General features: G+C 38.5%; 1 protein-coding gene across 1 annotated transcript; it reads right to left on the reverse strand.

Annotated features, from left to right (window-relative positions):
• Positions 1 to 2,158: 2,158 nt before the first annotated feature.
• On the reverse strand, positions 2,159 to 4,071 carry LOC109182034 (allene oxide synthase 3-like). Its single transcript, XM_019332049.1, has one exon. It carries the CDS (start codon positions 4,002 to 4,004, stop codon positions 2,559 to 2,561), a length of 1,446 nt encoding a protein of 481 aa, XP_019187594.1. The 5' UTR covers positions 4,005 to 4,071; the 3' UTR covers positions 2,159 to 2,558.
• Between the last annotated feature and the right edge of the window lie 13,261 nt (positions 4,072 to 17,332).

Below are 17,332 nucleotides of genomic sequence, written 5' to 3' on the forward strand. Positions count from 1 at the left end.
TATGGCTCTGTTTGACATGCCTAGCTAAAAATGTTGCTGATAACTAAAATTTGAAAAGCTAGTATCTAATAAGCTAATTAATTGAAATTAAAGAAGGTGTTTGGTAAATAAATTTTAGCTGATTGGATTAGTTGATAGCATTAGCTTATTGTAGAAAGATAATGTTTGAAAGATGTTTGGTAAATTAATTGTTAGCTGATTGGTGATTACATGCGAAATGACTTTCTCAAAAAGCTGATCGAAAAAGTTATTTTTAGTAGCTTTTTGAACTATAGCGTTATGGAACAATAAGCTGCTACAAAAAGTTAATTAATCAAACACTTATATTGGCTATTTAACTAAGTCAAACTGTTAATAATGGTCAAATAAGTCAAAATTGGCTGATAAGCTAACTATGTTACCAAACAGGGCTAAAATGTTTGGTAAAATTAATTGTTGAATTAGTTAATAGGTGTAAAAAGATATAAAAAGATAAACTAAGATATTAGGATTTTGATTAATGAAGGGTCAATGGTGTGAATTATTTTAAATTAACAAAGATAAAAAGGAAAAAAGTTAAAAAGTCAGGAGTTTTTTTTTTTTTTTTTCTTTTGAAATAAAGGAGTAAATCCGTGATCATTAGTTGATCCTCACGGAGTCACGGTATTCAGTGCACCGAGTAACCTAAGTTCATCTTCACGCAAGAATCTCTGAATGCTTCTGGGTGCAGTCTCGAAAAAAAATGTCCTCGTCTTGATTAAAAGCTTGGTTGGCTACCATAAAAGCTTGGTTCCCTCCAGTCTATTATGGACCCTATTCATGATGCTCTTGCAGTGATCTTTTGCAATGCGCCCATGTAAAGAGGAAACCCCTAGGTATTTCCCAAAATCATCTATCGTGGGGATGCCAGCAAGAGTTGCTAGTTTCTCCGCTTCTTCCCTGTAAACATTGTTAGAGAAAGATATTAGATTTCAATTTATTGATTTTCTGGCCAGAGCACTTACATAATTTGTCAAGACACTCAGCCTCCGCGAACAAAACCATGTCATCGGCAAAGAAAAGGTGGGAAATTCTCGGACCATCTCTAGACGCCTTAATTCCTTTCCAGCTGCCCTGGACCACAGCTTCCGTAATGATATGGCCTAGGCGCTCAATGCAAAGAACGAAAAGGTACAGTGAAATAGAGTCTCCCTGTCTAACACCTCGTTCTGGTTTGAACCTCTCAAGCTTTCTACCTTCCCAAAGGATGGACATCCACATGGTCTCAATGCAATGCATAATATTTCTAACCCAGATGTTGTTTAAGCCAACATCCCGAAGAGTGGACCGAATGAATCTCAAGTTCACCCGTTCATAAGCTTTCTCAAGTTCGATTTCAGGACTATGTAGTCAGGTTTGCATTTATCCATGCGAATGGTATGGAGGATCTCTTGATAAATCACAATATTATCTATAATCTGCCGATTCAGAATCAGTAACCAATCCTATTTCTGACAGGGGCAGCTGACAGTTGAATATGATTTTAACCATTATTTTCATATCTGTAATAGTGCGAAAATAAAAAGGCATAGCTCCAAGTTGTTTAAAAATAGTGATATAGTGGCATTGAGTTTTCGACCCTTTGACTTAGGAGCGAAGAGGTCCAATCCAATGTATGAATGATCCTCACCCTTGCCACTCTCATGGACAAACATTTGATCTGTTTCAACTTTTTTAGGATTTTTTTTTTGTTAAATCTCCAATATACATGTATCATATATAAACATGAAATACTAAATTACAGATCTTTAACACAAAATATGAAACAAACAATTAAACTTTTAGAAGAACACGTTTTTCTGTGCAATATGTATATAGAATTATATATAAAAAATCGCAAGTTATTTTTTGTGTATACTAATTTAATTGTTATATAATAATTATTATTACTGTTGTAATATATATATAGAAGAACACGTTGTTGTTATTGTTGTTGTTGTTGTTGTTGTTATTATAATATTAAAAAATATTTTGCAATGAATCAAATTAAGAATAATATAAAGTTAACCGAATATTCCGTTTACTAAAGTTAAGGAGATCGGAAAAACTAAAACCTAGAAATGATAAGTTTTGAAATATCATTTCACCATGAATGTCCAACATCTTGTTTCACTTTAAGATCCCCCCTTTTTTTTTTTTGAAAACCAACCCAAAAAACTTTATTAAATTAAATTTCAATACAATAAGGAATCATATATAGAATGCCAAATAAACGGACCAGACGGAGTACGAACAGCGCGCCCTAGCTAACATATGGGCAATCTTATTCGCTAATCTAGAAACATACAAATATTCAAAGTGTCGACGAAACAGACGACAATTATTAATAACGTAACACAACCTGAAAATGAGAGATCCAGTTGATTGCCATGGAGCAAATTCACGCGACCATGTGAGAGTCTGAGTAGATTAAGACCTTCGCATGACCTCGTTCCTTGACCCAAGATAGATCCCATTAATATATAACTAAAGTTTTATTTTATTGGTTGAGAATAGCATTTCTCTGATTCCACAACACGACCCGTACAGTTCAATCCCTTTTATGCAAATGAAGTAACTTTGGTTAGGGACTTGAATGTAACGGTGTAGCTGAACAAGTACTTTGAAACTTCAACCGTGAATGTATCGTAACGGAGGAAAAGCTTCGCTAAGAACAGCCGTGAAAGTAGAATAATCATTTCCCTTCCCAGACACTGTTTGTCGTTCGCCCCCGGAATGTCTGTCCCTTTCGCATTAGACCAGTAAACATACTGGATCAGCTTTTTTCCGTCCCCGACAAATCTATCCGGGATATACGTTTCCGGGTTTTCGAAAATCTTGGGATCTTTGGTGGCGAAGGGTTGGAATCCGAATATGGTTTCTCCTTTCTTGATAAGGTACGAGGCGTCGTGGCTCTGGATTGTGATGTCCTGTTTGGCTTTAGCGTACTGGTAACGGATAGGGGGTTCGATCCTGAGAGCTTCCCAGATTGCGGATTCGGTTAACGGCATGTTGTTTAGCGCGTTGAGGGTGATTTTCCCGCCTTCTAGCTCCACCGCGCCGCGGATCTCCGCCGCCAGCTGGCGGTGGAGGGCCTCGCCGGCGGAGCCGACGTGCTTGAGGAGCTCGGGGAGGAAGAACTTGAAGGCGGCGTAGGAGTTGAAGCAGACGAAGAAGACGAAGTTGTGGCAGGCTTCGTCTCTTTTCAGGCCGGCCTTCTCGGCGTCGTCGAGGAGGGGTCCGAGGTTGTGGTAGAAAGCATCGTACATCTTGTTGTACTTGCATTTGACTAGGAAAAATGGGATGGGAAAAGTGTGCATTAATAAGTCCTCGACGAAATTGGGCAGCCAACTGAACCCGAACGAGGTGACCGGTGCGATCTGCGGGAGCAGCCAAGTCGTGACGGACTTAGCGGCCCCCGTCCCAAGTTTTGTGTCAGACGGTTTCACATCGTTACAATATAACCTAAACAAGAACTCGAAAGCCTTGACATCGTTAATGTCGTTGTAATTAGACTCCCCTTTCTTACTCATCTCGTCCTCGATTTGCGCGAACATGTCGTCCGCGATACTAGAAAACAAGGGGAGGAACCTGTTGTGCAATTTGGCCATGGTGCTGATGAACAGGCCCTTAAGAATGGCGTGTTTGGGCTCGGAGGGGTCGAGGAAGGAGCAGACGCGGTAGCCGCCGGTGAATTTGGTGGACGCCATGTAGGTGCCTTGGAAGATGTCTCGCTTCTCCACCTTGGAAACGTCGAAAAGGATGGGGAAGCTGACAGCGTCAACTAGGGCAATAACCTTGGAGTCTTTGGCCATGAACGGACCAGGTGGCATGTTGCATCGGAAAACAGTGGATTTATACTTCTCCATTCGGGTTCTGAAATACTCGTCAATTCCTAGGTTGTAGAAGAAATCGTAGCGATCCTTAATCGGCCCGAAGAATGGTAACCCATAGCCGCCGGGGATTTCCCGCAGTGGAAGGTTCTTTTGAGAGGAACCAGACGACATTTTCAGAAGAGGTGTTTTGGGGGGATATCAGATATGCGCCGGAAATGATTATATGATTACAGTAGAATACTAGAATTTATAGCAATTCAGTCGTAGGAGGTGTTTAATGTCTAGTCATGTTAACCAAGGTACTCTGTTTACTTTCCAGCTAGCCTTATTCATTCTTCCAAAATGTATAACCCCAACCCAAAGAGCCCCACACTCCGGCCGACAGAACATTTGGGAAGATGTAAATTATGATAACTCAACTGAACATGAACCATAGAGGCTAGACCATTGCTTACTAGGCACAAGAAGCCCCACTTTGAAAGGTTGCTCCCACATTACCGCTGGTGAGACTCGATCCATGGTCATTCTTCCCACTGAGCTAGTCTTATTCATGATTATGTTTATGGATTCAAGTTAATCCTTTTTTTGGTTGGATCTAAAATTCCTGACAATAACCCGAAAACATCAAGTTGTCGCAGTCTCAACAAAAACTTTTGATGTTTTTAAATTAACATCCAAATTTAGGTCCGTGGATCTTGACGGGAGCCCGCCTTAGGTAGAGTTGTCGAAACGGGTCTAAAATAGGCCGCCCTGCTCCGTCTTACGCCCGCGGGCCTTGGCGGGAGCCCGCCAAATTTAAAAAGTTTTAAATTTAAATAAAAAATAATATGAAAAAGTTAATAAGTGTATAATAAAATAATTTGAATACTTTAAACATATATTAATGTATTTGTAATTTGTTGAACACAATAATAACTAATATAATAATAAGTCCTAATAAATAATCAAATACATAATATGTGAATCTATAAGTCAATAACAAATAATTTATACAATGTAATACTTACTAATACATTTTTAGATATAAATAAATAAATTAATATATATTTATATGTATAATTATATAAAATGATGTGTATGTATATATATATATATATATATATATATATATATATATATATATATATATATATATATATATATATATATACACACACGCACTAATATTAATAATATATACATACTAGGCAGGCTAGCTATTTTGGCGGGGGCGAGCTAAGAAGCCTGCCAAAATACAGACCATAAAATTCAAAGTTCGCTCCGTCTTTTTGGCGGGATGGGACGGACAAGCCCGGCGGGTTAAGCCCGCTTTGACAGCTCTATATATAGGTGCAATGAAATTGTCTATTTTTTACGGTTTAGTTTAGTTTTTTTCTTTTTGTTTTGTTTATGGTTTAGTTTAGTTACTTTTTTTGTTTTGTTTTTTGTTTTTGTTTTGTTTTGGTTTAGAAGTTCACTCTAGAGTTTTGTAGTTATTGTTTGTCGTTAGAGTACAACTAGCAATAATATAAAGTACACCGAGCAACAATATTAAGTGCTTCTAATGTTATTATTAATTGCATCAAATGTGAAATATATTGCACTTACAACCCGTTTGGTTGGAGGGAATTAAAATTCTACTCCCACCTAATTTCGAAGGCAAACAAATTCCTTCGTTTGGTTGGAGGGAATTACAATTACATGAGATTGCAATTCACAAATTTTCATGGAATTAGAATCCCATCTCTCCCCTTAGTATTTCAATTCCGCATTGGTTGGGAAGAAAAATGATACCATTGAGACGAAATTACCCTTCTTTTTTCTAACCTTAAAAAGATATCTTTGAGACAAAATTATCCTTCTATGATTTTTTTGGATGTAAGCATTTAAAAAATCTAAAGTTAATTCCAGAAATGGCCATTCGACTATTGACTTTTACCAATTTTTGTACTCGACTTTCGATCAAAATTGGTCCTTAAACCAAGAAGCCAATGACCTTGTGGTCTAGTTGCACAAAGTGGCTCTCCCAAATGCGAGATCATGGGCTCGAGCCCTAGTGGGCTGGTATTGGCTCTTTGTGCTTCAGCAGCTTGAGAAAGTAGCTATAAAAAAAACCTTATGATTACCAAATCAATTATCCGACCAACTTGATTGGAGTTGCCTGAACTTTTTTTTTTTTTTTTATTTAAAATTTCTTGTTCAGTATGATAAGTATACAATTGTCTCAACAAATAAATAATCGAAACTAAAATTTCAATTATAATTACAAATATCTAATAATACAACTTCCAAATAAATTGAAAAAATTATTTATAAAAAGAATACACATATTTTAAATAAAATTATTTTTGGGTAAAAAGTTAACCCTTACATATGTGCTATTTCAGTAATTGGGCCATCATGGCCGCAAATGTTTTTTTTTTTTAATTATTATTATTATTATTATAAAATAAGGGGATACCCACCTATACACAGTAATAGATCAAAATATCATCATAATCGCTTCTACCAAAATTTGAACATACCATCGCCCACATAGAGGAGCTACTTGATACGAATGGTCCTTGGTACCGCAAATTTTTCATTAATAATGCACTACTGGAAATTATGGAATTTCCGACCACCTGAAAGTGATCTTAAATCAAGTTGATACCAAAAAATGGTCGGAAATAGCAACAAAGGTTTTTCCGGATGCCAAAAGTGGTCGGAACAAGACTTTCGACTTGATTTAAAATCACTTTCAGATGGTCGAAAATTTCATAATTTCCAGTAGTGATGGCCGGATAACGTCTTCAAAAAAATAAAATAAAATAAAATAATGGCAGGACAATAATTTTTTGTTGTAGCAGGCATATACAGATGTCCAATAACCCCCTCCCAACATAGTACAATCATAAAAAACATTAACCTCAATCATCAACGAAAATGTCCTCGTGCCACTCGTGCGCCAACAAATGTCCTCGTGCCACTTTTACGTTAACTAGGTCGAATTCGTTCGAGTTCACCGCCAAGTCAACCGATCGAGTTAAGCACCTAGACGACCGCCTAGAAAAAAATTTCCACGGTTCAGGGACGCCTAGCGTCTAAGTGGCCGTCTAGACCGATTTTTACAATAGTGACTAATTTAGTTAGAGTTCCAAACAACAAAACACATTTGATGAATATTCTCTGTTGTCACTCGAGCCTCAACCAACAAACTATACAATACCTATCCCAGTCTAAATAATAATAATAATAATAATAATAATAATAATAATAATAATAAATTATTATTATTATTATTATTATTATTATTATTATTATTATTATTATTATTATTATTAGTTGTGCCTGTCATCTATAATATGGTGGGCATACACGTACTATACAACCTTTTGCAGTGAGGTCCAGACTCTACCAACTTAGCTAGTACCAAACAAAGACTTGAAACACAACTGATGAATATTTTCTCATGTCACTCAAGCCCAAACCAATAAGCTATACATATTGTATGCTAAATAAATAAAATTATGGAGTGTTTTGTAATTAGTTGTTATTTGATAGGTGATAGTTCATTGTATTATTTATTTTGATTAATTGATATTATAAGCTGTTTATAGAAAAATATTTGGTAAATTAGTTGTTTATTGTCACTATGGAACCTAAAAAATGACTTTTAATGACAATGGTCCCTACATATCGCATTCTTCACACTCAATACCTACACTAGCTAATTGCCCTAGTCCCCACACGAAGATGAGAAGAATAGACTAGTCGATTGAGCGACGGGATGCGGTGCAGAAGCTTGCTGTAATGGCGGATGATAGGGCTCCCTTTGGGTCATGGATGTTGGTCACAAAGGACGACAAACGCCAGGGGAGAAGGCCGGAGGCGGCCGGCAAAACCCATAAGGGAGGGGATCAGGCGAGCTAGGTACGTTCGCGCTTCCAACCTTTAGAGAACCTAGAAGAGGAATTGGATCGCGATAGAGAGCTGGAAGTTGCGCCGAAAGCTGCGATGGCGGAGGCAGGTTAGGGGTCGAGACCGACCCAGGTGCACAAGCAGGTTGGTAATGAAGCAGCACCCATTTCAGGAGGCCAGGCCGCCGGCAAGGTCAGAGGTTAGCGTCGGGAAAACGTTATCGTAAGCGAGAAGTAGATAGAGAACGAAACGGGCAAGGCACCGGTGCCGGTGACAGAGAAAGCAGAGGGATCCGGTGTGCATCAACTACAAAAAGGGAGTTCGCGGAAGGTGGCGGAGGAGGAAGAGACCAAATCCACACTATAATAGTTAGCTATAATCATCTAGGTGGTGGGAGTCTGGTGCTTGATCGTGAACGCCTGGGAAAGCACCACTCTCATGACCCTAGCGATCTTGACGATGACGACGATGCTGTCATAGAGATGGAGGATGAGCCCGGAGAGCCTGCCGGCAGTGGTGGTGAGCCTCTTGTTTGATCGTATTTTTTGTTTTCCATTCGTTTGGTTTTTCCTTGGTTTTTGTTTTTGTTTTGTTTGTGATGATTAGCCTAATATGGGAATTTCCAGGGCGCTGGAGGGAGGAATTTTTAGCGCGTCCTCAAAACCCTTAAAAAAATCACAAACCGAATTTGATTTGGCTGGTTGAACCCAAGTTTTCGAGAAACCAGGCTAACGCGATTTGCTCAAAGCTAAGCTATGAAGACTGGGTCCGAGTGGAGGCAATGGGTTTTAGCGGAGGAATATGGGTTTTGTGGAACAAACCTACTGAGATAACTGTGGAGTATGCTCATCCCCATTTCATTTTGTTACAGGTCAAGGAAAACAACGAAGATCCATGGAACCTCGCAGTTGTGTACGCCAGCCGAGTCCAGCACTTACGGAGACGCCTTTGGAGTGAGTTGCAAGCTACTAAACGTAATATCACGTGCCCCTAGGGATTTCAACGCTGTCACGTGCCAGGAGGAGACCCTCAATTACACCGCTTTTTTATACCATCGCAGTGTCGAGTTCGTGGATTGGATTCACGGGGATGGGCTGGTAGATATGGGGTTTAACTGCCCTCGGATGACTTGGGCGAGAGGCCCGGAAGGTGATTATTGTAAAGGATCGAGACTTAATAGAGTAGTGTGTAACATGGGGTGGCGCCAAAGGTTCCCCGAGGCGTCAGTCCACCATCTCCTTCGGATATCTTCTGATCATGCACCTATTTTGTCACAGACGGGGGGAGGGGGGATTGGGGGAGAACTAGATTGAACAACCCCCACTTCAAGTTTCAGGCCACATGGCTCACTAATGATACTCTGCCGAGGTGGTGAAACGATCCTGGTGCGAGAACCAGGAGTTAGTACGTAATATCCAGCAGATTTAAGGGGATCTGACCAAATGGAACCGGGCGGTGTTGATTGGGGGGATTCAGAAAATTACTACGGGTTCGTACCACATGGGCATCTTTAAGTTGGAAAAGAAATTAAAATTGATTTAGAAAAGGGAAAATGGGGCTGATGGCCATTAAAATTGATTTAGAAAAGACGTATGATCGCCTCTCCTGGAGTTTTATATTTGATCTTGTTCATTCTGATGTCTGGGGTCCTTGTCATGTCACAGGGAAGAAGGGGTTTAGATATTTCGTAACATTTGTAGACGATTTCTCTAGGTGTACGTGGTTATACCTTATGAAATCTAGGGATGAGCTGTTTACTATTTTTTGTAATTTTTGTGCTGAGATCAAAACCCAATTTAATAAAACTACTAAGTGTATACGGAGTGACAATGCACAAGAGTACTTCTCCAAATCTTTTTCCACTTATATGAGCCAAAATGGGATGGTTCATCAGTCCTCGTGTGCATATACCCCTCAGCAAAACGGAGTTGTAGAAAGGAAAAATCGTCATGTGTTAGAAGTAGCTCAGGCAATTTTGTTTCAAATGAAAGTGCTTAAAGTCTTTTCGTCTGATGCTGTTCATACTGCATGTTTTCTGATCAACAGGATGCCCTCGTCTGTTCTTAAAGGTCAAATTCCTTATTCCTTGGTGTATCTGACGAACCCTCTTTTTCATCTCCCACCAAAAATATTTGGGTGTACTTGTTTTGTCCAGGATATCCGTCCTCAACGCAGGAAACTTGATCCTAAATCACTTAAGTGTATATTCCTGGGGTACTCACATACTCAAAAGGGTTATAGGTGCTATTCACCTGACTTGGGGCGGTATCTAGTGTCAGCTAATGTTACTTTCTTTGGAAATATGGTGTTCTCTGGGGATGTTGGATCGTCTGGGTATGGGTCTACTCCAGATAATGACTTCCTTACATATACTATTACCATATATACCAATCGAGTCTGTTTCTAGGCCCCCCATTACACAGGTTTATACTCGACGGCCGAGAGATGCAGTGGCGTCGCTTGAACCGCAAGTGAATACTTCCTCCTTATCAGAATCTTCGTCAAATGATCTGGATCTTCCCATTGCCCTTCGTAAAGGTAAACGTCATTGTCAAAACCCTATTTCTTCCTTTGTGTCTTATGATCATTTGTCATTGTCATCTCGCATCTTCGTATCACGTTTAGATTCTGTGTCAGTTCCAAACACTTTGAGTCAGGCTATAGCTCATGATGGGTGGAGACAGGCAATGGAGGAAGAGATGGCTGCTCTTGAGGACAATCATACTTGGGATTTGGTACCCCTACCGTCCGGTAAGACTGCAGTTGGTTGCAAGTGGGTTTATGTTGTGAAAATGAATCTTGATGGGTCGGTGGCTAGACTTAAAGCTCGTTTAGTGGCAAAGGGGTATACACAGACTTATGGTGTTGATTATACGGAAACATTCTCCCCTGTAGCTAAGATAGCTTCGGTTCGTAACTTTATTTCCTTAGCTGCGTCTAATCATTGGCCTCTGTATCAACTAGATGTCAAAAATGCCTTCTTGCATGGTGATTTGGTTGAGGAAGTCTACATGGAGCAACCTCCTGGGTTTGTTGCTCAGGGGGAGTCTGGGAAAGTGTGTAAATTGAAGAAGTCTCTATATGGCTTGAAGCAATCACCACGAGCTTGGTTTGGGAGGTTTAGTAGTGTGATTATTGAGTTTGGTATGCAGAGGAGTATGTGTGATCATACTGTCTTTTTCAAGCATACTAATATTGGATGCATTCTCTTGATTGTTTACGTTGATGATATAGTAATCACAGGTAGTGATGCAGTGGGGATTGAAGCTCTTAAATCCTTTCTCAAAGAAAAGTTTCACACGAAAGATTTGAGAGTGTTGAAGTATTTTCTAGGTATTGAAGTTGCTCGCTCTCGAAAAGGAATATTCCTTTCCCAAAGGAAATATGTGCTAGATTTGCTTGATGACACTGGGTTGTTGGGATCAAAACTGTGCGAGACCCCTATGGAGCAGGGTGTTAGACTTGTGGCTGATGAAGGGGAGGCCTTTGACTCTCCAGAGAGATATAGGAAGTTGGTGGGAAAGTTGAACTATCTTACCATTACGCGTCCGGATATTGCTTTTCCAGTCAGTGTGGTAAGTCAGTTCATGCAAGCACCTACGCGAGCTCATTGGGAGGCAGCAGTTCGAATTGTAAAGTATCTCAAGAATGCACCCGGTAAAGGCATTCTATATGCTGATCATGGACATATGAGAGTTGAGGCTTTTTCATATGCTGATTGGGCAGGTTCGTTGAGCGACAGGAGGTCTACAACAGGATATTGTGTGTTCGTAGGAGGTAATTTAGTTTCTTAGAAAAGCAAGAAACAAACTGTTGTGGCTCGGTCCAGTGCAGAATCTGAGTATAGGGCAATGGCTCATGTGACATGTGAGATAACTTGGGTGCACAATATGTTGAAGGAGGTTGGTATGGAGGTGATGAAGCCTATACGTTTATGGTGTGATAATCAAGCTGCTATACACATTTCAAATAATCCAGTATTCCATGAGCGTACCAAGCATATTGAGGTAGATTGTCATTTTGTGCGCGAAAAGATTCAACAAGGCTTAATTTCTATGGCTCATGTTCGTAGTGGTGAGCAACTAGCTGATTTGTTCACCAAAGGGCTCAGTAGGGACATGGTTGAATATATTTGTAACAAGCTGGGCATGCTCAATATCTATGCTCCAGCTTGAGGGGGAGTGTTAGAAATGAATAGACAAGTATGTGAAGGGTCAAAAGTAGGTGAACAGACATGGATGTGAAGAGGCATAGATAACCCTCCCTCTTGTATATATAGGAGTGTCTCATACTTGTAGAAGCACACAGTAAACAGACAGTAAACAGAGAAGAAGATAACACAGGTCAGTGTTCATAGGCCTTCTTCATTTTAGCATTCTTCATTAACGACACTCTTTTGGATGCAAGTTTCAATTAGGAGTGGACGCGTATCATTATGGAGTGTGTGCAAACGACATCTATGTCTATTGTGTGGAATGGGGTCCGAATGTCGCAGTTCCACCCGGGAAGGGGCATTCAACAATGAGATGCCATGTCGCCAGCCCTTTTTGTCCTTTGTATGGAACGCCTAAGCCAGAGCGTCTCGTCAGAAGTGGATGTGGGCAAGTGGAAAGGGGTTCGTCTCTCGCAAGCAGTGCCAACTCTGTCACACTTATGCTTTGCTGACGACATTGTTCTTTTCTTGGAAGCAACCATGGAATAGGTGAGCGAGATTAAGCAGTGTATGGAGCGTTTTTGTGGACCATCTGGCCAGAAGATTACCTAAGCAAGTCCCAAGTATTTTTCTCAAACAATACGAGCCCCTGGTATTGTAGAGGTTATTTCCGCTGCTTTGGACATCCCGACAACGACTAACTTGGGTAGATATTTAGGGGTTCCATCGGTTCATGGACAAGTTACGCAGGGAAATTTTCCGGGTTGCTTGATTGCGTTACAGCTCAATTAGAAGGGTGACGAAGCTAGATGCTAACGTTCACGGGCAGAGTCACCTTGGAAATGGATGGTCGTTTCTCCAACTGCTCGGCGTACGGGGCTTTGAGTGCGGCAAGTGGCTTGGCAGTGGACAAGGATTAGCAAAGAATCTGGAAGATTAAACTCCCCAACAAAGTCAATCATTTCTTGTGGCTGGTGAAGCAAGGGAAGTTAATAACCAATGTTGAAAGCATTAAGCTGGGATTTACAACTGATATGCAGTGCTCGTCTTGTGCAGGTACCCCCGAGAGTCTTGAGCACATATTCCAAACCTGTGCAGGAGTTCATGGCTTTAGGGAAATGCTTTTGCCCCGGGGCGTCGTGCATATATGCTAAATACAAAGGATTGGAAGACTTGGCTGTCCATTAATCTGAGATCAGACGCGCGGTTGGGGTTCGAAGAGGACTGGTCGGAGGTGTTCGAGATCAGTATGTGGTGGTGCTGGAGATGGCGAAATACGAGTATTTTTTTAGAACAAACATCTGAGCCTGGAGCAAAAGAAGGCTTGGATTATGAACCAACAAAGTGAAATTAGGGAGGCCTTTAGGAAAAAGTGGGCACCTAAGGCTGTTGGTCGGGCTGCCGATGGTACGGTCACCTAGACGAAGCCACCGATGGGGTGGTGGAAACTCAACGTGGATAGCTGCTGCAAAGGTGTGAGCAAGAAGGTAGGTTGTGGAGGAGTTTTGTGTGACCACTTGGGGCGATGGATTCAAGGGTTCACGCATTATATTGGATCGTGTTCGGTTGAAAAAGCTGAAGCATGGGCTATTCTCGTGGGGGTGCGGATAGCTGCCAGACGCGGAGCTACGAAACTAGTGGTGGAAAGCGACTCTCTAAGCACGAACAAATGCATCAATGCGAACCTCAAGTCTGGGAGGGGTAGTAATATCGTGTAGCTCTGTATTCGGGAGATCGGCAAGTTCCAAGAACTGGAGTTTCGGCATGTCGCAGATAGGCTCGCATCGACGGCATTGGCCCATGGGCAAGGGACTCGCGTTCTTGAGAGTCAACCGTTGTGTGTTGAGGGTTTGCTTTGGGAAGATAGGGTCTGACCAGCGTTAGTCGTTAGTCGTGGGGAACCCTCTTGGAGGGTAGGCCATATTGTCTTTTAACTGTTCTCCCCCGGGATTTGTCCCTCTTTGTATCCCAAAAAAAAAAAAAAAACAAAAAAAAAACAATTGCATTATTACATTATAGTTTTAGCACATAATTTACTTGGAAAAACAAAGAAACTCATTTATAATTACGGTAATATTTATGGCCAATAATTATGACATAAATAATTATTATTTTTGTAATATTTCTATTTAGATTAGGAAGAGTATGTTTATATTATAAAGTTGAGCAATATTTGGTAAATGATAAAATATCATTGTGTAAAACTAATTTGGTATTTAAATATACAAATACAATGACAAAACTTTAACGGTGTAATGACACTTTTGTGCAATAAAAATTAATAGAACAATGCAACATACAACTTTATAAGCACAATGATATGGAATATAAGCAAAATTGCAACAAAGGTTCCCACAGTTGCGTTGCTTGATTGACGAAAGCATAATTTATTTATAAATAAAAATAAAAATTAGAGATGTATTATGCAACAATTGAAATATAAGGGTTAAAAGAATTACAGCTACATATAATTGAGAGGTTTAAAACACATTTTTTCTCAATATAATATTAAAAGTGTCATAACCTTTTTTTTTTTCTTTTTAAAAGTGATTTCTTTTATTTACGGAAAAACTTGCCGCTACTACCTGATGGTGTTCTCTAGATAAGGACTACAAAAAGGTAAATTAAACTTAAATCAAGAAGCCAATCACCTTGTGGTATAGTTGCACGAAGTGGCTCTCCTAAATGGTAGATCATGGATTTGAGCCCTAGTGGGGGCGGTATTGAGTCTTTGAGCTTTAGTAGGTTGAAAATGTAGCTATTAAAAAATCTTATATAATTACCAAATTAATTCTCCGACCAACTTGGTTGGGGTTGCCTGGACTTTTTATTTTTATTTATTTATTTCTTGTTCAATATGATAAGTATAAAGTATACAATTGTGTCAACAAATAAATAATCGAACTTAAAACTTCAAATATAATTACAATATTTAATAATACAACTTCCAAATAAATTGAAAAAAAAAATTATTTATAAAAAGAATAAACATATTTTAAATAAAATTATTTTTGGGTAAAAAGTTAACCCTTACATATGTGCTGTTTCAGTAATTGGGACATCATGGCCGCAAATATATATATATATATTTTTTTTTTAAAGAAAGAAGATACCCACCTATACAAAGTAATAGATGAATTATTGTCATAATCGTCTCTATCAAAATTCAAACCCACCACCGTCCAAATATAGGAGTTAATACCTATGGACCAAAAGGTCCTTGGAACCGCAAATGTTTCATTAATAATGGCAGGACAACGTTTTCACAAAAATAAAATAATGGCAGGACAATAATTTTTTGTGGTAGCAGGCATATACAGATGTCCAATAGCCCCCTCCCAACATAGTACAATCATAAAAAACATTAACCTCAACCTAAACCAAGTAATAATGACCATCAACGAAAATGTTCTCGTGCCAAATAACCAAGAAGTTAATGATCATCAATGACAATGTCCTCGTGTCACTCTAGCGCCAACTACCCAAGATGTTAATGTCCTCGTGCCACTCGAGGGCCAACTAACCAAGAAGTTAATGATCATCAATGAAAATGTGCTCGTGCCACTCGAGGGCCAACTAAACAAGAAGTTACATTTTTTTTGAATGCTACTAACTCTATTACATTGTAGTATCTGTTCATATACTTTCTCAACCAAGAAGTTAAATGCTCAAGCTAAACATAATAATAATAAATAGATATAAATTATTCTAAATCTATGAAATGTAGCTTTTAGGTTCATCTTATAGTTAGGATCTGTCTAGGACACCTCGTGATCTGATAAAAAAAATCTATGAAATGTAGTTTGTATTTCTCAACCTACTAAAACATAAAGAGTATGTCCATGCTCCAATTGGGGTTTAAATATGTGACCTCCTTATTTGGGAGAGTCACAATTATTCTTCCTGACCACAAAGTCTTCGGCGGTCTCTACTAATTTCATGATTGCAGTAGGTGTTAGGCGCTAGTCGGACGATAGTTTATCGTCTAGCGCCTAGACAACCTAAGCGACTAACTAAAAGAAAAAAAAACAATGCTATATATATATATATATATATATATATATATATATATATATATATATATATATATATATATATATATTATAGCAAAACTGAGTCAGCTCGGTTAACTCGATTGAATTGGACGAGTTAACTCAGTTAACGCTCCATAATTTTATTTATTTAGCATACGATATGTTTAGCTTATTGGTTTGGGCTTGAGTGACATGAGAAAATATTCATCAGTTGTGTTTCAAGTCTTTGTTTGGTACTAGCTAAGTTCAATAGTTATGCTGTGCAACCGAATGTACCATGCGCATGGTGCATACGGTTCAAAACGACGTCGTTTTGATTAAAAACGCGCGTCCCACTTAAAAAAAAAAAAAATCAGGTTCGACTCTCAGCAATAGCATTATTGTGGATATATAATTATGAAATTGTGGATATATAGTTATGAAATTGTGGTTATATAGTTATGAATTTATGGATATTTAGTTCATTCATTGTGGATATTTAGTTCAATCATATATTGTGGATATTTAGTTCATTCATTGTGGATTTTTACTCCATTCATTCATTCATTGTGGATTTTTATTTCATTCATTCATTCATTGTGGATTTTTACTTCATTCATTCACTGTGGATATATAGTTATGAAATTGTGGATATATAGTTATGAAATTGTGGTTATATAGTTATGAATTTATGGATATTTAGTTCATTCATTGTGGATATTTAGTTCAATCATATATTGTGGATATTTAGTTCATTCATTGTGGATTTTTACTCCATTCATTCATTCATTGTGGATTTTTATTTCATTCATTCATTCATTGTGGATTTTTACTTCATTCATTCACTGTGGATATATAGTTATGAAATTGTGGATATATAGTTATGAAATTGTGGTTATATAGTTATGAATTTATAGATATTTAGTTCATTCATTGTGCATATTTAGTTCAATCATATATTGTGGATATTTAGTTCATTCATTGTGGATTTTTACTTCATTCATTCATTCATTGTGGATTTTTACTTCATTCATTCATTCATTGTGGATTTTTACTTCATTCATTCACTGTGGATATATAGTTATGAAATTGTGGATATATAGTTATGAAATTGTGGTTATATAGTTATGAATTTCTGGATATATAAAAATGATATTGCCGGGAATCGAACCTGATTTATTCTTTAAGTGGGACGCGCGTTTTTTTAACCAAAACGGCGCCGTTTTGCAACCGTATGCACCTTGCAAGGTGCATTCGGTTGCACAGCATACTAAGTTGGTAGAGTCTGGACCTCACTGCAATTGAAGGTTGTATGGTACGTGTATGCCCACCATATTATAGATAGATGACAGGCACAAATAATAATAATAATAATAATAATAATAATAATAATAATAATAATAATAATAGTGATATTATACTCTTAATCTATGAAATATAGCTATATATAAGTT

Source organism: Ipomoea nil, unplaced genomic scaffold (assembly GCF_001879475.1).
Source record: "Ipomoea nil cultivar Tokyo-kokei standard unplaced genomic scaffold, Asagao_1.1 scaffold1043, whole genome shotgun sequence".
NCBI classification, from domain to species: domain Eukaryota; kingdom Viridiplantae; phylum Streptophyta; class Magnoliopsida; order Solanales; family Convolvulaceae; genus Ipomoea; species Ipomoea nil.